Genomic DNA, 20,766 nt, shown 5'->3' with positions numbered 1-20,766 from the left:
CACGGCATGTGGGATCTTAGCTTCCCGACCAGGGATTGAATCTGCATCCCCTGCACTGGAAGGCGGATTCTTAACCACTGGACCACTAAAGAAGTCCTAAAAGAGAAACTTTATAGTGGAGAAGCCTGACAAACAGCCAGGTAGTCAAGGTCAACATCAACAGTGATCACTCATATTGGTAGTACATGATATGATATGATGAGAATGACACTTTACCTCTGTGGTCTTCCTCCCCAAACCCATATCCTCAGTCTAATCATAAGAAAAACAAACAAATCCCACTGAAGGACATTCTACAAAATACCTGAACAGTAGTCCTCAAAAAACTATCATAACCAAGAGGAGCCTAAGGAGACATAATGACCAAATGTAATGTGATATCCTGGATGGGATCCTGGAACTAAAAAAGGACATTAGATAAAAACTAAAGAAATCTCAATAAAGTATGGCCTTTAGTTAATAATAATGTACCAATATTGGTTCATTAAGTATAACAAATGTACCATACTAAAGTAAGATGTTAATTATAAGAGAAACTGGGTGCAGGGTCTATGTGAATTATTTGTACTATCTTTGCAATTTTTCTGTAAATGTAAATCTGTTCTAAAAGGTTTATTTTTAAAAAGAGTCATTCTATAAAAGGGAACAACTCATCAGAAAAAAAGGAGGCTAGAAAACAAACAACACTTTTAAAGTGCTGAAATCCAGAATTCTGTATCTATGCCCTTGAAAAATGATGGCAAAAAAAGACACTTTCAGGTAAATGAATGATGAGAGAATTCATCACAGCAGATCTGCACTGCAAGAAATTAAAAATAATTATCTGTATTGAAAGGGAAATGACACCAGATGGAACTTGTAACTGTATAAAGAAAAAAAGAACACCAGAAATGCTTATATGTGAGTAAATATAAAAGCCTATCACTTTTCCCTTCATCAGTTTTTCTGTTGCCATTACCCTCACCAACAAAGGATCTCTTTTCATTCCTCCTCTAAAGGCTCTGTAGACTTAGAATTTGACAGTAGGTAGAAAAGCCCTCCTAGGGAGAGACTGTCTAGAAACTCTGGGGGATTTTATACTGTTACAAACATGGAGGGGTGCCTCTGGCATTTAGTAGGAATGGGCCTGGGAGGCTAAACATTCTGTAAATACAAAGGACAGTTCTGCAGAGCAAAGAATTATCCTGCCCCGATATGATTCACATCCCACCCCCTGAAAAACCTGAATTGAGGAGCACTGTAAGGCATCAATTAAGGGGTAAGTAGCCTCACCAGACCTCTGACACATGCAGCCAGGCTGCATCATCTTCCTTAGCAGCTGTGCCTGTGGGACTAATTCTGAGCTTGTAACTGTAAATCCAGGTCATCATCATATGAACAGAAACCAAGTAAAAAATGTCTTTTGTCCTGTAACCTATGGAACTGATTTCTAAGCCAGTATTCTAAACCCCATGCAGATCCTTTACATTATTTTAGCTTCTTCCTCTTCTGTTTCTGGAGAGGAAAGGATAAGCACAGGCAAGATAAAAAGGCAAATCAAGGGGCTTCCCTGGTGGCACAGTGGTTAAGAATCTGCCTGCCAATGCAGGGGACCACAGGTTCGAGCCCTGGTCCAGGAAGATCCCACATGCCGCGGAGCAACTAAGCCCGTGAGCCACAACTACTGAAGCCCGCAAGCCTAGAGCCTGTGCTCCGCAACAAGAGAAGCCACCACAATGAGAAGTCCACGCACCACAACGAAGAATAGTCCCCACTCGCCACAACTAGAGAAAGCCCACGCAGCAACAAAGACCAAACTCAGCCAATAAATAAATTAATTAATTTAAAAAAGGCAAATTAAGTGATGAGTCCAAACAATTTACTCAGGATGCTGAGCCTGCAATGTCCGTGTTAGACAGGAAGGCTAGAAGATAAGTTGTCTTAAGTATCTGGCAGAGGGAGGGGCTCTCCACTTCCAGAGAAATAAAGGACAAATTTAGAGCTTATAAGAAAAGTTTTTAAACAGAATCATCAGCAGTCATTTTTTTAAAAAGCTGGTTTTTTTTTTTTGCGGTTCACGGGCCTCTCACTGTTGTGGCCTCTCCCGTTGTGGAGCACAGGCTCCGGACGCGCAGGCTCAGCAGCCATGGCTCACGGGCCCAGCCACTCCGCGGCATGTGGGATCTTCCCAGACCGAGGAACGAACCCGTGTCCCCTGCATCGGCAGGCGGACTCTCAACCACTGCACCACCAGGGAAGCCCAAAAAGCTGTTATTTTTTAAAAGCTACTGCTTATATGTTTCAGTGTCAGATTTTTCTTGATAATTATGAATTTTTGAAAAAGTAGATGGATCATATGGAAGATACAGAAGAGGTATATGCAAACTCAGGCCAAAAGATACAATTAAGACTCTGTTTCCTGCTATAGCAGTACATTTAATGCAAGCTCAACCTTTTCTGAGGTAATTAAATCCATATACAATTAGAACCTAAAAACTTTAAACAGTTAAAACAATAGCATGACTATTATATTGATATTATAATGTATTATTATATATTAATAATATATATTATTAAAAGCCCATTTTCTTGATGGGCTTTAGAATAAAATAACAGATTGACACTAAGTGGCCCCAAATTATGGATATTTAAAGATATTTTGCAATATGTTTGTGATTTATCTTTATTTGTTTTCATAAAGTGTGAATTTTTACTATTCACAAAGTGATTTATTCTTTATTTTACAAAGTATGTTTTTTTTCTATTCATTGCTAGATAATAAATATAGAGCTATATACTTTTTTTTTTTTTTTTTGTGGTACGCGGGCCTCTCACTGTTGTGGCCTCTCCCATTGCGGAGCACAGGCTCCGGACGCGCAGGCTCAGCGGCCATGGCTCACGGGCCCAGCCGCTCCGCAGCATGTGGGATCTTCCCGGACCGGGGCACAAACCTGTGTCCCTTGCATCGGCAGACGGACTCTCAACCACTGCGCCACCAGGAAAGCCCTATACTTTTTTTTTAAAAAGAGAATATGATGGGAAAAAGGCGAAGAGCTATTTAACTAATTCTATTCAACCAGCCAAAGAAACAATAAGCAGCATTTGATACTGCTAACTGACATAAACATAGAAAAGCAACATTATTATTTGGTTACATGTTTATCTAAATTACTTCATCTTCCTATTAACAATGAAAAAAATGTCCACAGATTCTTACAGACATACAAATAAAACTATAAAAGAGATCTCCAATTTGACAACGATCTGACACAATTTATGACTGTTAAACAGTAAAGTCTATATCAATTTTTAAAAACCAGGAAAATAAATCCTTAACTTTCAGACAAATGTGTATTATTTTAATGTGCATTATTTTAAACTATCCAAGAGCCCATAATTTCCCCCTTTACACTGCCACATATCTGTTCACTACAAAGAACTTATTCTGCCAACTAGAGGTAACAAATAAAACCACAAATTGAGCGGTCTTTCCTGTCAGTGATGTCATGGACACTACGCCAGAAAAGATGTCCTTCAGTCACCAGATGAAGGGCATTCATTAGAACAAACATGAACAAGCTCCTGAAACATCATCAACAAGGCAAGAAAATGAAATACCTATACTTAACAATGTAAAATTTAAAAATTAGTTATAAAATATATCCTTAAATGGAAAGAAACCTTAACAAAGCTAAATGTCTTCATGAAATCATTTCAATGTAGCACATACTTATTTTGTTCAAGGTATTCTGCTGCCCACTGCAGAGAACAGAAAGATAAGACACAAACTTTAACTTAAAGAAACCCGCAGTCTTCTCTCTACTGCCGGTCTAGTATGCAAATGATGACAACATAAAAGCAAAAGGACAGTACTGTCAAGAGGTACAAAAAGACACCGTGAAGACTGCAGGGGCCTTGGATAGTAAACTCACTGAGGGTGTGACCAGGGGTCTTTTTTTCAACTCTTACCACTTCGTATTAGTTCATGTCACAATGCATAGCACAAAGGTTTCTTTTCTTAAATGAAGGGTGGATAGAACTGACATGAGAGCAAGGGAGGACTAAAGCATGGATATTTGGGTCTACCCCTTGAGATGTGGAGTTATAGGTCACTGGGGGAATCTAGTGACTCTGATGGAAGGGTCCTTGAACCTCATGTAGAAACAGGAAAAGAAGGGGCTCTATGGAGGGAGAGAGAAGCAGTGACACATTAATGAGCCAGGAAAACAAGTGGTTCTCAGAGCATAAAGATTTTCTATGTTGTCATCCTACATAATAGGGATTCATGGCCTTCCAGAGAAATAGATTTAGAGACGAAAAAGGTCTTCCCACACAGTAGGCAACGTGGCCTATATCACAGAGGAGGTCAGTGGAAAATCTGAGACTAAAACCTAGTTTTCTTGTCTTTACCTATCTCTCAAAGCAAGATCTGTGGGCCAGTGGCATTAGCCTCACCTGGAAACTTATTAAAAATACAGAATCTCAGGCTATACCCCAGACCTACTGAATCAGAATCTGTATTTTAACAAAATTTCCAGGGGATCCACACTCACATCAAAGTTTGAAGAGTATTCCAGAGCACGTATCTAGATGTGAAATTACTGGATCACAATGTGTGAGTTCTTTAACGTATCAGATGGTGCTAAATTTCTCTCCAAAGTATTGTTATCAAGTCACTGTCTCATATTATTCTTTCTAATTTTCTGTGTATCTAATTACAACATAAAGCCATTTCCTATTGCTCCTACATTCCATTTGCCTTACAAAAGTTCCATTTCCTAAGACTATATCCTCAAACTCTATCCCTAAATTTCCTTATTTTTGTTGTTGTATACTAAAATGTGATAAAAGTTACATGGTCAAATAAATTTAGGAAACCATAGGTTAATCAATTAAAACAAGTCTTTAAGACTTCTCAGAGACCTCATTATGTTTATTAGGATAATAGTGGAATACTTTTCAAGCATTTTCCAAAACTTATTTTATCATTTACCTTTTTTCTCCATGGGTCATCTATGGAACATATCTGGATACACTAACATTTCAAGGAACACAGATGTGAAATCCATGTTAATTTATAGAGAATTCCCTCCTTTTTTAAACAAAAATCATTTAAAAAATTCAATTCCCTCTCTAATAATCCCCAGATCTTCTCATACTTAAAAGACTCATTCTCGCTACTTCTCTGTGGTTCTGTGTATGTAAAATAACATCACAGAGGAAGAAAAATATATTCTGCTCAGCTGAATTTCTCCCTATTCATTTTTCATCTTTTCAGTAAGAAGAAATCGATAAGGTCCAAAATTTCAAAGTTTTTCTTACCTCTAAGGCAGCTGAGGAGAGCAAACTGTCACCTGCTCTGAGACCTAAGCAGAAAAACCAGTCTTTTTTAAAAAAAATTTTTATTGGAGTATAGTTGATTTACAATGTTGTGTTAGTTTCAGGTGTACAGCAAAGTGAATCAGTTATACATATACATATATCCACTCTTTTTTAGATTCTTTTCCCATACAGGCCATTACAGGTTATTAAGTAGAGTTCCCTGTGCCACACAGTAAGTCCTTATTAGTTATCTATTTTATATATAGTAGTGTATATGTCAATCCCAATCTTCCAATTTATCCCCCCACCTTACCCCTGGTAACTGAAAGTTTGAAAAACCAGTCTTGAATTCAGTGTTCCCACACACGATGTCCTGCAAAATCAGACTGACCCTTAATTTCCTTTTGGTTTCCCTGAAGAAATGAAAAGTGATCTCTGGATAGTGAAAATTACACGTTCTTTCTGTTTTATTCTTTATAACTTTTCTTTAGTTTCAGTTTTTCAACAATGAGCATGTGTTACTTTTGCAATTACAAAAAAAAATTTTAGTTCTTAATTTGAAGGGAAGAAAACAAGTCAGAGCAATAAAATTTAAGTCCGTCTGCATTATCCTATCAAGATACACACAAAAGTATCAATGACCCTCAATTAGGGTGAGATCTTTGCAAGATAACTGTCTAAAATCGATTATGTGAATATTAACTACATGATTAAAATGTTAATTCTTGGGCTTCCTGGGTGGCACAGTGGTTAAGAATCCTCCTGCAGGGGACACGGGTTCGAGCCCTGGTCCGGGAAGATCCCACATGCCGTGGAGCAACTAAGCCCATGTGCTACAACTGAGCCTGTGCTCTAGAGCCTGTGAACCACAGCTACTGAAGCCCATGCGCCTAGAGCCCATGCTCCACAACAAGAGAAGCCACCACAATGAGAAGTCCGCACACCACAATAAAGAGTAGCCCCCGCTCGCTGCAACTAGAGAAAGCCCGCACGCAGCAACGAAGACCCAACGTAGCCAAAAAAAAAAAAAAAAAAATTCTTTAAATAAGTCATTAATCTTTAAAAGTTTTATGAATGCAGAATGAAAGTTTATCTAGGTTTCAATTTTAAGAGAGTGAACTGGTGAACTGAAAGACCATCAAAAAACCTTTGTCTAAGCTTCTCTTCTGCTGGCCCTTACCTGCTTCAGTCTCCTGGTCTGTAAGTGGGAGAGTACCTGTACCATACATGGTTATGGTGAGGATTGGCTATGAAAATATATAAAAAGGGGGCTCCTCTACATTACATGTCATCAGAGAAACATAAATTAAAACAACCTATTACAACGGCCAAGATACAAAAACTGATAACGCTAAATGCTGGTGAGGATGTGGAGCAACAGGAACTCTCATTCACTGCTGGTGGGAATACAAAATGGTACAGCCACTCTGGAAGACAGTTTGACTGTTTCTTACAAAATGAAACATCCTCTTACCATACAACTCAGCAATCATGCTCCTTGGTATTTACCCAGGGGAGCTGGAAACTTATGACCACATAAAAACCTGCACACAAATGTTTATAGTGGCTTTATTCATAATTGCCAAAACCTGGTAGCAACCAAGATGTCCTTCAGTAGGTGACTCGATAAACTGTGGTATATCCAGACAATGGAATATTATTCAGCACTCAAAAGAAATGAGCTATTAAGTCATGAAAAGACATGGAGGAAACCTAAATGCATATTACTAAATGAAAAAACCCAGTCTGAAAAAAGCCCACGTTTTGCTGGGAACATAAAATTGCTCTAAAAAATAAATTCTTTTAAAACCCAAAAAAGCTCATAGCCATATAGTGCCTGCCATATATACAGCAGTGCTCAATAAACTGCAACTATTGTTATTAAAACAGGTACATTAGAAATATCCTAAATGCTTCCACAAGAAATGAAGAAATATTACTACTGTAATTATAATACTTACTAAGTCAGTTTCAACATTTATCCTGATAAGATAAAAAGCATCCTTCTCAAACAGGTAATCCTTAAGAATCCATGACATAACTTGGATGAATGATTCTAAATCTAATATATTATTTTTCAAAGTAATCAAGTAAAATGTAAAATGACTAAGGATTCAGTCACAGCCAGTTACTTAATAAGTGCAAGTTTTACAGGCTTTTATGGTCATTATTTAAGAAAAAAGTTCAACTAAAGGAAAAAAAGACATGCATCTCAACAAAGAAATGGCAACACCAAAAATAAATATAATCATTGAATTATGTTGGAAATGATATGGTTTGAGCAAGAGGTAGAATTCCTACCTATAAAGCAATCATTTCTCAGAAGAAAAACAAAGTCTACAGTTTCCTTTTTTTGTTTACCTGGATGAGTCATGGTGACTGGCTCCTCTTTGGATTTATTATTGTAGATGACTACAGCAACTGCATTGTGGAAAGCAGCCCGTGATATTTTCTCTTTAAAGGTGCAATTTCCCCTCTGCAGCAAGGCAATCCACTGTTTGATGTTAGGAGGGACAAAGAACCGTGTTTGAGGATCACAGCCCAGATGATCAGCAACTAAACAGATGAGAAAAGAAAAAGAAAACAGACATTAATTTTTTCCTCAAGTAAATAAAAGCAATCAAGTCTTCATCAAAGGGCTCAACTATTCTCTGGATACCATACAGCTCTATAGCACTTCAAGCAGCTCACTGCCAGCAGAGCTATAAATACATCCACAAAGGACAATGCAATGAATCTGAATCTATATCTGCACAGGGAGAGAGATGCTTCATTAAAATGTTACCTGTAATGCAAATTAAAACCGTGAAAAATTCTGTTTAACTTTATAGATTGACAAAAATATAAAATACTGATAATATCCAATGTAGGTTGGTGAAGAGAGGAGGGAAAAAACGCAAATACAGAGAACCCCCCAGAAACCCAAGTGACTGAGCTACCCTGACTTCTGCTCATTCATCTGCAGTTACTCATCTCTTGATCCCCATCTCCCACCATCACCACAAGGAGACTGATTTTGCTTGGGGTAAATGAGGAAGCCAAGCTAATCTTTGGTTCAGTTACCCAGCAGTCTTGTTGAAATTCAAGCATGCCTGAACCAATTTCTCAGTGTCAAAGGAAATTAGAAAAGTTCAGGCCTGTATTTGAAAGTTTAAATTAGCTAAAATAACATGAAACTAGAATTAAGATGTTATTCCTCTAATTTATATTTACTGGTAAATATTACCCTACAGTTTCACATTAGCATACATATATTAACTTACTATATCCACCTGTCTAACAAGATACATAAAGACACCAAAACTATCCCTTGGGACAATAAATTACATGGTCATTGTCCTAGATTTGGAAGGACAGTTTTTTCAAGTACATTTAAATTTGTACTTGAAGCTCATCAATTTCTGATCCTGCAAATACGGTAATCATAGTTCAAGCACTCTTTGCAAATCTTAAAAAGCTGTCCCGGTTGCTCCTTCCACTCCTCATCCTCGCATTTATAACAGGTTAAAATGAAAAGGGAAGGGCAGTTCAGAAGGAGGAAAAAAGTCACAAATGTTATTTTGAAGACTGCAGGTATGCAGTGCCAGAGGACAATGGGCCCAAGCCCTCCTGGAGCCGGTCACCGGTACTTTGAGGGCTGAGAGGGAGGGAGGGAGGGGAACACAGCACAAAAGGGTAACACTAGAAGCAAATAAATAATGAAAATATTAAATAAATATTAATCAATAATAAAGTGTATAAAAAGACAACACCAGTGAGGAAATGTTTGCTTTCTACACCCCAGAAGCACATTGCTTAGCAAAAGAAATTCTCTTATTATCATGGTGATGGATGGCAATGAGAGCATATTTGCTACCAGGGGTCTCCTAATACACAGTAAGTGGGAGATAAATGATTTCACAATTCGCCATGGTTGATATTGTCGACGACTATGACTCATCCTTTTCCTTAAACAGTTTCTGCACTCTGAAACTTTAGTCCTTTCTCAGTCAAATTGAACAGACAGAAAAAAGCTTATGTCATGATTTTAGTAGTCAACTATTGAAAGACACAGTGAAGGCATCATGAAACTTTGAAATCCTGAAACAGACTGTTTACTTTCAGTAATATCTGTTTCACAGATAATTATGCTGTTTAAAAATATAAGCGTTGGGCTTCCCTGGTGGTGCAGTGGTTGAGAGTCCGCCTGCCGATGCAGGGGATACGGGTTCGTGCCCCGGTCCGGGAGGATCCCGCGTGCCGCGGAGCGGCTGGGCCCGTGAGCTATGGCTGCTGGGCCTGTGCGTCCGGAGCCTGTGCTCCGCAGCGGGAGAAGCCACAACAGTGAGAGGCCCGCGTACCGCAAAAAAAAACAACAACAACAAAAAAATATAAGCGTTTAGCCAATGTGTTATGATAACCTCAATGTCTTGGGAAAATTTTCAAGAATATCTGAAGAGATCTGTATGCTTGTCTTCTGTGAAACATTCACTATTTTTCCTGTGACTTATCCTGTCCTCCCTATGATTTCTTACTCATTCACAGTGCAGTAAAGAGAAAACAACACAGTTATGGAAGCAGCAAGACCTGGGGTCCAAATTCTAGATTAACGATTTCTTAGTCGAGCACTGTCACAGATTCAATTTTCTGATCTTCTATTTCTACTAATTTATAAAGACTGTATGTGTCAATCCCAATCTTCCAATTTGGGACTGACACATACACACTACTGTATATAAGACAGATAACTAATAAGGACCTACTGTACAGCACAAAAAACTCTATTCAATACTGTGTAATGGCCTATATGGGAAAAGAATCTAAAAAAGAGTGGATACATGTATTTCTATTACAGATTCACTTTGCTGTACACCTGAAACTAACACAACACTGTCAATCAATTATACCCCAATTAAAAAAAAAAAGATTGAAATACAATTCTTACCTTACCAGAGTTACGTATGTGAAAAAGTCTATAATAATTCTTCTACCCTTGAGTGCTGAAAAAATTAACTTCCCTTCCCTTAGTTTTCTGGGTGCCATCCTATCTTGTCCTAGTGATCCAGCTTGGTACCATGGGGATGTTCTACACAAATGTGTGTGAAGTCTACCCACAGCCCGGCAGCACACCTCCACTCCATACCCTTTGCTCCTAATAACTACCACTCTGTTTCATTCTTTCTCCCTGATGCTCTGACAGTATCATTGTCCACCTAGAAGAACAGCAGTTCACTAATTGTCACAATGTCTAACACTGAAAAGACACCGAGGGGAGCAACAACAGAGCAAAATCAAATACACTGAAGGAAAACTTTAAAATTCTCTTAAGGAATGCCCACCCACTAAGAACAGATTCTATGAATAACTGCATCATCAAAACAAACGCCAACAACAGACTGTATGAGCAAAAGAATGTTCCTGCTCCCCCAAATTTATCCAAATCATCATTCACAAAAGGTCTTTGAAAACATTTGTATCAGTAAGAATATAATATGCAATAATAAGAAATTCCAGTTCTTGTTCAAGGAAGTAGTTATTCAGAAAAAGAAAATAAGGGGTTTTCATAATCAGTACCATGGTATGTTTATTTTATCTATCTATTCTTTTCTGTAATTAAAAAATAACTTGAACAATGAAAATAATGTCAACAGCTCTAAAACAAATTCCCAAGAGGACTGATGACTGATTGTGATTAAGTGGCACTACTGCAAAATTTAATACCAGTTGTTTATACTTGAAGCAATTTATTAAGTGAAGACATGGTAGTATGGCATAAAAGATCTATGAACCAGTAAATTTTTTTCATTAAAAGTCATAATGAAAATGTGAAATTATAGGTGATAGAAAATATTAAAGTATTTTACAATTTTGTCAATTATACCTCAGTAAATCTGGAAAAAAATTTTACATTACTGAAAAACTTCAGTTTTTTTCTGTATGGCCTTTCCTGTTGAGTCCAGAAATAGTTACGAGACTTTTATTTATTCCTTGACAAGAACCAAACAATTCTGGACAGGAACAATTATGGAATCCTCACCTCAATGAATATTAACTTAAATGCTCAGCATCGTACTAAATACCAAGGAGAAATACAATAGAACCAAACATCTTGGTCTTAAATGTTAAAGAACCACTAAATGTATTGAGGAGGCATGCCTGGCACAGAAATTAAATATCAGCTAGGTAGTTTAAAGTGCCAACACAGAGAGTGCTTAGAAATTTAGGAAAGGAAAAGAGCAACATAATGGTTCAAGGTTTAGTGGAAGTTGGAGGCTAAAACACTTGAAAACTGCTCAAGCAGAAAGGAGGCGGGTATACAAGTGACTAGCACAAGAACACAGAACAAAGATTAAGAGCCTCTCTCAAACTCTTGTGAAAATCAAATAAGATGATATATTGAAAGGCTGATATTAAATATATGAATATTTAAAGGGCTCTCTGAGTAGATAATAAATAAATAAAATCTCTCTTCCCTACCCCAGAGCAGCCTGAAGTTCTCCACTTTGATTAATTTCACTTAATAATTTCACACCATTTCTTAAAAATGCAAACACTCCATCTGCTAAGTAGTGATGTCTACATTGTTGTGTGGGTGATGTTTCCTTCTGCGCCCTGAGAACTTGCAAGAGCCTTGTGGGGCTAGGGCACTGATGCATGGTTGCTGGATTCCTTAGGCACACAGCACAGGTACCCCAATGTGACTCTTGCTCTCAGAGGCTGCGTGTCTTGTTTCCTCCACCTTAAATGCCAGTCCCACCACTCCTTTGCTGACCACCTCCTAAGCCTCAGGATTGTGCTAAAATATCTTCTCTGGAACGCCTTCCCAGTCTCCTAAGGCTGAGTTGGGTGCTTTATTCATGTTTCCATGGTACCCTGAGATTCCATTTATTTTAGCATTTATCACACTTTATTAGTAACTGGCTGTTTATTCTAAGTCTCTCCTAAAGCATGAGATCTAGCATCTCCGCCAGTATCTCTGGCATACAGCACACACTTAACTTACCTGATGACGGGAGCAAGAGAAGAATGACAGAGGGAGATTAAGCAAGACCTGATATAAAGAAAAAGCTGTGCCAAAGACCTCTCTGTTTCATGTGGTAATGTTCTGACAGGGGTAATGTTCTATCAGTTGTTTCCTACAAAAGAAGTAAAAATAAAAATGAGCCTAACTAGTTACCCTAAATTTAGATGTTTCCATTATTAGTACGTTCTGATTATTTGCTTTTCTGTTTTCACATTAATTATAATCTCTTTAATCTTTAGATTTCTTACTTCTACCTTGCCTTTATTTTCCGTTTGTTAAATTTTAATTTTATGATTCAAAGGAAAAAATACAATTCTTTATTTTTGTTCCCAACTTTTTTTTTTAATTGAAGTATAATTGATTTACAATATTGTACTAGTTTCAGGTGTACAGCAAAGTGATTCAGTTTTATATGTGTGTGTGTGTACGTGTATGTATGTGTGTATATGTATACATATATATATCCTTTTTCAGATTGTTTTCCATTATAGGTTATTAAAAGATACTGAATATAGTTCCCTGTGCTATACAGTAGGTCCCTGTTGTTTATTTTATATATAGTAGTGTGTATCTGTTAATCCCAAATTTCTCCCTCTCGCCCTTTCCCCTTTGGTAACCACAAGTTTGTTTTTCACCCAATTTTCTTAATTTTATACATTCAGCTACTGGACTTAAGTATCTAGCTTTCATCCCTTCACACTTCCATGGATAAATTTACTTTCTTACTATTTCTACACTTTCACTGAAATCTAACATCTTATTTCTTTTTATTACTTATCTTTATCAGTTGTTTAGTCTAGTTGAAAATGTTTACTCTTCCTTTTAACTTTCTGCTAACTTATTTGTAAGTTTCAATTTTTTCTCTTAACCTTGTATATACTTTTTTAAATCCCCCCTACCCCATACTTCTGTTACATTTTTTTTCTGTTAGGATCTGTTATCATAATGGCCTGCAAAAGTGATCTGGACCCTAGCCCTTCTTGATTTCTCAGGAACCTTGTATTAATGATCATTCCCTCTTTTTCTTTTTCCTCTCATTTAAACCTGCTTGTCTCTTCCATCTTAAAAATAAAGGAGAAGAAAGAAAGATATCTCAAAAGATTCTATTTTACTGCCACTGTTCTCAAGAGCTGCCTGTACCTGTGATTCTCATCTCCTCGGTATCCACCCATTCCTCATCACATTTTAATCTCTGCATCCAGCCACTCCACTAAAAGTGCTCTGATTAAAAGGCACCAATAACCTCGGTGTTGCTAAATCCCAGGACATGCCTAATCTTCCAAACTGACCTCGCAGTAACATCTGTCCCAGCTGAGCACTCTTCTCTCTTGGCTTTCAGGGCTCTCATCTTCCTGGTTTTCCTCTTCCTCCTCTTCCTTCACAGCCCTCCTTCCTAGTCTTCTTGACTGACTCCATTCCCTCCACATGAACACTCAAACCACCTGGACGTAGGTCTAAGACTCTCCAGAGCTAGAATTCTCTCTATGTTGATGGCAGACTTTTTTTTACTGGAATAATGATGCTTACTAACATTTCATGCCAATCAGCCCTTTTCTGAGAAACTATTTTTCAAATTTTACTTCTATAAATCCATAGTTTCCAATATATACAACTAAATCAGAATGCTAAGAATCAGGAGAGGAATACAGATAATTAAATGCAGGGAAGAGATGGTCTTGCTTTGATGAGCTAACAGACATTCTTGAATGTCTTTACTGGTTCACAGAGAAAGAGGCATAGGAGAGCACCTGTAGGCAGGTGTATGGACAGTCAGTCACTTTCTAATTTATTTGTTTCCTGGCAGCTTTGCCCCACTTCCAGGCAAGGCCATGGGATCACCTTGAGGTTTCAAATGGATTCTATCAGTTGCCAAAAAAACCCACCCCAAACCAAAACTAGAAACAGAAACCTAATTTAATTTGGGCATCACCTCTACACAGTCATATGCTTTAAGTGACACCTACTTGAGAGCAAGCTTTAGGGGGGAGGGAGGTAGACAGACAATCTAAGATGAGGCACACAGAAGTTAAATTACATATGAAGGAGAGGCCTTTTCTCTGTTTTCCACAGGATGTGAATAGGAAACATGTGACTCCAGTTGTTGCTGGCAGTCATTTTGTGATAAAGAGGGGAACAATCTTAGGATAAAGTTAAAGCTATGATGACAAAGGGACACTGAAAGGGACAAGATCCTTGGTAACACTGCTGAGTGCTGAATCTTTGAACCCTGAAAGCTGCCCTACCTTGGAGTTTCCAGTTCTGGCACAGGATTAATGTCCTCCTTATCTGTAATCAATCTAAGCAGGAATTTGTTACTTGGAGCACTCACACTTCTCATGTGAGTCAAGCGGCAAAGGTCAAGACTGGGGCTTTATCCCTGCTGAGGGGCTCTCTTAATCCATTGGGATCCTTGGCAACTCAAACCCACCAAGAAGATCAAATCATAAGAAGAAAGCTTCTTGGAAAAGTCCTTTGACACAGGGAGGCAGGTGTGATGCCAATTCTTTGCCTCCCTCCCTCGAGGGGAGTGGTAGCTATTCAGGAGTGGAGAGCTTCACTTGAAGACGAACTTTTTTTTTTAATATCTTTATTGGAGTATAATTGCTTTACAATGGTGTGTTAGTTTCTGCTTTATAACAAAGTGAATCAGTTATACATATTCATATGTTCCCATATCTCTTCCCTCTTGTGTCTCCCTCCCTCCCACCCTCCCTATCCCACCCCTCCAGGCGGTCACAAAGCACCGAGCTGATCTCCCTGTGCTATGCGGCTGCTTCCCACTAGCTATCTACCTTACGTTTGGTAGTGTATGAAGACTAACATTTAAAGCAAGGGTTCTTGACAAGGATACATGGGTAGAATCCAGGAGGCCAGGGAAATCGTCTTTACTTTCACTAAACGCTAACTGACATTTAGCATTTTCTTCATCTGTAACTCTGTAACCAATAGCAACTACATTAATTTTTGTTATCTCAAAATACTGGTAATTAAAGTTATTAAACCCACACCAAGAGCTTGTTACTTGATATGTTAATAATCACATCTATTACTATGTCACAAATATTTTAAATACATTGATACTGTGTTTCAGTATACTTGGTTTCCTTTAATCCTATTTACTTTTGTACTGATCACTATCCTGAGAAGAAGTCCACAGTTTTCTTTTTCACTAGACTGCAAAAGGAGTCTCAACTGCCAGGTTTAGTTTGTTTAAGTTATATGATATATTTGTATCTGTTTCTATGACTTTACTTTGTTCTTATTATCCCTAAGCTTCTTTATACTACCCCCACCCCCACTTCTGAATGAATAAAGAAAAATTTTCTTTATTACCCTCTTTTCTTCCATCTACATACTCAAGTTCTATTTTTTAGAAGTTACCCTTAAAAAATTAACATGCATATCTGATAAAAAGTTTACATTTAATCAATGCCTCTATCTTCTTCCTAAATAACACAAGGCTCTTAAAAGGGCTGCCATAACAAAGTACTATAAACTTGGTGGTTTAAACAACAGAAACTTATTTTCTCACAGTTCTGAAGGCCAGAAGTCTTAAATCAAGGTTGTTGGCAGGGCCATCTTCCCTCTGAAGGTCCTAGTGGAGAATCCTTGCTTGCCTCTTTTGGCTTCGGAGCTCCAGGTGACCTTGGCTTGTGGCTGCATCACTCCAACCTCTGCTTCTGTCTTCACATGGCCTTCTCCTCTGTGTCTGTCTCTTCACTTCTGTCTCTTATAAAGACACTCATCATTGGATTTAGGACACACCTACGCAATCAAGGATGATCTCATCTAAAGATCTTTAATTTAATTACATCTGCAAAGACATTTTTTCCAAATAACGTTTCCACATTCACAGGTTCCAAGGATTAGGACGTGAATGTACTCTGGGGAGACGACCATTCACCCCCGCTTCAGAATGAGACTCCAACCACCACCTTTCATCGTATGTGTAACTGCCCACTATGCAGTTCCACCTTACTTTAATTATCCCCTCCCTAATATTCAATGTTTCATACAGTCAATGTTTGTTAAACTTTACCTACAGATGCTTGTCAGTCCTTACATTAGTCAGGGTTCTCCAGAGAAACAGACCAGTAAGATATTTGTGTGTGTATAAAGAGATTTATTTTGTAAGGAACTGGCTCATGCAATTACAGAGGCTGACAAGTCCCAAGATCTGTAGGGTAAGTCAGCAAGCTGGAGAATTGATGGTGGAGTTCCAGTCCGAAGGCTGGCAGGCACGAGACCCAGGGCGCGATGATGTTTCAGTTTAACTCCGAAGGCAGGAAAAAGCCAATGTCCAGTTTGAAAGCAGTCAGGCAAGACGAATTCTCTCTTATTTGGAGGATAATCAGCCCTTCTGTTTCATCCAGGCCTTCAAGTGACTGGATGAGGTCCACCCACAACAGGGAGGGCAATCTGCTTTAATCTGCTTTATTCAATCTATCAATTTATGTGTTAATGTCATCGAAAAATACCCTCACAGAAACACCCAGAATGATGTTTGACCAAATACCTGGGAACCCTGTGGCCCCGTGAAGGTGACACATAAAATTAACCATCACAGTACTCCTCACATCTCAATTTTCCCTTCTGTGTTTCCTCCTTCTCACTTATTCTACATCTTTTAGAACTTCTTTCAATGAAGATCTGTTAAGGGTAAACTTGCTTTTTCGGGTAAACTTGTCTTTACACATCTGAAAACTTCTTTCACTTTCCCTCATTCTTGAATGATAAATTAGGGTAAAAAGTCTAAATTGTTATTGTTCTGTTAGCACACTAAAGATAATATTCCATTGTCTTCTGCTTCTTATGTTGAGAAGAGGCTGAACAAAACATTTTAATTATGTAGGCTCTCAAATGTTACCTACTTTTTACTTTTGCATCTAATATTTTTAAGAAGTAAAATAAATACGATCTATTAATCACCAATTTTAACCTCTTCGGATATATTCTGAAGAAACAAACTTTTCACTACCTTTTCTTATAGGATTTTAAAGGAAAAGGAAACAATATAATATCTTCTGTACACCTAGAGTGCTGGATATATCAATCAACATTGCAAGAAGGGTCATACGTAGCTGAACTGTCAGCAAGTTTAATTGCCAATAGCTATCCATTATCGTTTGTCTTCTATACTTAGTTACTGTAGATCTCAAATGGATTTTGATTATTTTTTACATCCTTAGAACTTATATATATCTGTTGGATGTTCTCCATGACATAATAAAAAGCATCTTAACAGTAATTTTAAATGATGGCTAACTCAAATCACTTAACTTGAAAAGTCATGTTCAGAAATAATTTCTATTACAACTGATGTAACAAATACTTCATGCATAAGAGATGCTATAAATCAAAATAACTAAAAATCACTGCTAGGTCCTTGTACAATCATGGTATCATAGTACACTTACACAAGTGCTAATTATTTTATCCACATCACTCCCCATTCCACAAAAGCATCATAACACTGAATACAACTATTTCTGAGGCTCTCTTTTCTGCTGGCTCCTATCCATCATGTATTCCTCCCACCACAAGGATGGTTCAACATCCACAAATCAATGTGATACACCACGTTAACAAAAAGAAGGATAAAAGTCATATGATCATCGCCATAGATGCAGAAAAAGCATATGATAAAATTCAGCATCCATTTATGATAAAAACTCTCAACAAAGTAAAATGGGTAGAGAGGGAATGTACCTCAACATAATGATAAGCCCACAGCTAACATCATACTCAACAGTGAAAACCTAAAAGCTTTTCCTCTAAGATCAGGAAAAAGACAAGGATATCCACTCTTGCCACTTTTATGCAACACAGTACTCGAAGTCCTAGCCAGTGCAATTAGACAAGAAAAAGAAATAAAAGGCATCCAAATCTGAAAGGAAGAAGTAAGACTGTCTCTATTTGTAGATGACATGATATTGTATATAGAAAACTCCAAAGACTCCACCAAAAAACTGTTAGAACTAATAAACAAATTCCATAAAGTTGCAGGATACAAGATCAATATATGTAAATCAGCTGTGTTTCTATATACTGATAACAGACTATCAGAAAGATAAATTAAGAAAACAATCCCATTTGCAATCACATCAAAAAGAATGAAATAGGGTCTTCCCCCGTGGTGCAGTGGTTAAGAGTCCACTGGCCAATGCAGGGGACGTGGGTTCGAGCCCTGATCCAGGAAGATCCCACATGCCGTGGAGCAACTAAGCCCATGCACCACAACTACTAAGCCTGTGCTCTAGAGCATGCAAGTCACAAATACTGAAGCCCACGTGCCACAACTACTGAAGCCTGTGCGCTTAGAGCCTGTGCTCTGCAACAAGAGAAGCCACGGCAGTGAGAAGCCCTCGCACTGCAATGAAGAGTAGCCCCTGCTTGCTGCAACTAAAGAAAGCCTGTGTGCAGCAACGAAGACCCAACGCAGCCAATAAAAAATAAATAAATAAATATATCAAATCTAAAAAGAATGAAATACCTAGGAATAAACTTAACCAAGGAGGTGAAAGACCCGTACAATGAAAACTATAAGACACTGACAAAAGAAACTGAAAAAGACACAAATAAATGGAAAAATAATCCATGCTCATAGACTGGAAGAATTAATATTGTTAAAATGTCCATTCTACCCAAAGCAATCTACAGATTCAGTGTAACCCCTACAAAAAGTCCAATGACATTTTTCACAGAAACTGAATAAACAATCCTACAATTTGTATGGAAGCACAAAATACCCCAAATAGCCAAAGCAATCTTGAGAAAGAAGAACAAAGCTAGAGGCATCATGCTTCCAGATTTCAAACTATATTACAGGACTACAGTAATCAAAATAGTATGATATTGGCATAAAAACAGACACATAGATCAATGGAACAGAATAGAGTCTCCAGAAACAAACCCACACATATATGGTCAATCAATTTCCTACAAAGGAGCCAAGAACATGCAATAGGGAAAGGACAGTCTCTTCAATAAACAGTGATGGGAAAACTGGACAGCCACGTGCAAAAGAATGAAACTGGACCACTATCTTACACCATACACAAAAACAAGGGTCCTTGTTTCATGCAAATTTCTATTGACACAGTTCCCCACTATTTCTTACATTTCACAGGTGCTAGCTAAGTGTGTGATATTGCTGCTATCCCTTGAATTAATGATGTTAGTTAAAAGAGATGACTCATTCTCATGAAAAAAAAAAATTATGGGCTAGGAACAATGTCACTCACACTAACAGGAGAAGTATTTGTCCAGAGGCTAACTGACCACTGACTGAAGGAAGGACTTTAAGTGAAACTGCTGAGGAAGGAGGTAAGAGAACATGAAAAAAAATATCATGAAATCAGTCCCTATGGAGGACAATTAGAAAAAAAATAACACGGTGAGAAACTATTCATATAAGAAAACAAATGAGAACAGGAAGTTTAAAGTTTTCATAATCTGAGATGTTTGTAAACCAATAAATGTAAGTAATGAGAAAAATATTTAAAGTTTATCCTAAATATACAAAATAACCAATGAGTTTTGTTGAAGCGGGTCTCAAGATTGGCCGATAATAATAGAAAAGAATACTTTACCTAAGAACCTACTATTCGGAGGAAAAAAGGAAAAGCAGTTATTTTACATAAAGACAATGTACATCCTTCAAGAAAATTTAAGTGAAAAGAAGAATTCAGAATATGTCTGAGAGACAGAAATGAGACTTTGACGGGGGCAATATACCAAGGTCAACTGGCCAAATGGAGTAAATACAAAAGTTCTTTACAGATCACAAAACTGGCAGACAAGATAGAGTACTGATAGGGATTCCAGTCATCTACAAAACTGCAGAAATCTCATTTAGCTAAAAGCAGGATGTCTAACAAGTTCCTGATCTGCTTTACTGTTCATTTTGTCTCCCAAAGGATAATTGCTAGGGATAACCAGAGGAAAATGCTACCCAGAACATAACATATACCTAGATTGTGAAGTGACTAGTAACTTGGAAGAAAGCAACCTATCATTTTACAGTACGCAAAACCCAGGGCAAAAAGGCTGGGTAATTACAAATCACCTTGATGAGAAAGGAAATGAAGAAGCCAGCAAGAATGCACAAGATAAATTCAACTTTAAGGAAGACTCGTACAAAGTAAAGGCCAATGCAGGATGACAATATAGACTTATAAAGATTCTCCCCAAAACTAAAAAGCCCAGAAAGAGTTGAAAGTTGCCAATAATGACAGGAACAAGCAAAGGGGCTTCTCTCAATCCCTTCCCAAAAGATTTAAGTTTTTTCTGAGCAAGAAGAATAGGAAAGAAATAGGTCCACCGCTCAGGGCCAACAAAACAATGGATGAAAACATTTCTCAAAAACTTTTTTTCTTGTTTCCCTGTAAAGGAGAACAACCTGAGAACTAAGACGACCAGAGCAGGGCTAAAGCACCCTGGAAATGGGTTGAGTTCATAAG

General features: G+C 37.7%; 1 protein-coding gene across 1 annotated transcript in view; it reads right to left on the bottom strand.

Annotated features, from left to right (window-relative positions):
- Positions 1-20,766, bottom strand: part of RNF130 (ring finger protein 130) — a 107,953-nt gene that overhangs the window by 70,841 nt on the left and 16,346 nt on the right. The window contains exon 2 of the mRNA XM_029217035.1: positions 7,663-7,857. Within this exon, the coding sequence (XP_029072868.1) occupies positions 7,663-7,857 (195 nt within the window). The remainder of the gene's footprint in view (positions 1-7,662; positions 7,858-20,766) is intronic.

This window comes from Monodon monoceros, unplaced genomic scaffold, assembly GCF_005190385.1.
Source record: "Monodon monoceros isolate NGI ecotype Baffin Bay Population unplaced genomic scaffold, NGI_Narwhal_1 Super_Scaffold_12, whole genome shotgun sequence".
NCBI lineage: Eukaryota > Metazoa > Chordata > Mammalia > Artiodactyla > Monodontidae > Monodon > Monodon monoceros.
The sequence above is the reverse complement of the archived record's forward strand: the minus strand, read 5'-3'. Positions and strand labels throughout refer to the sequence as shown.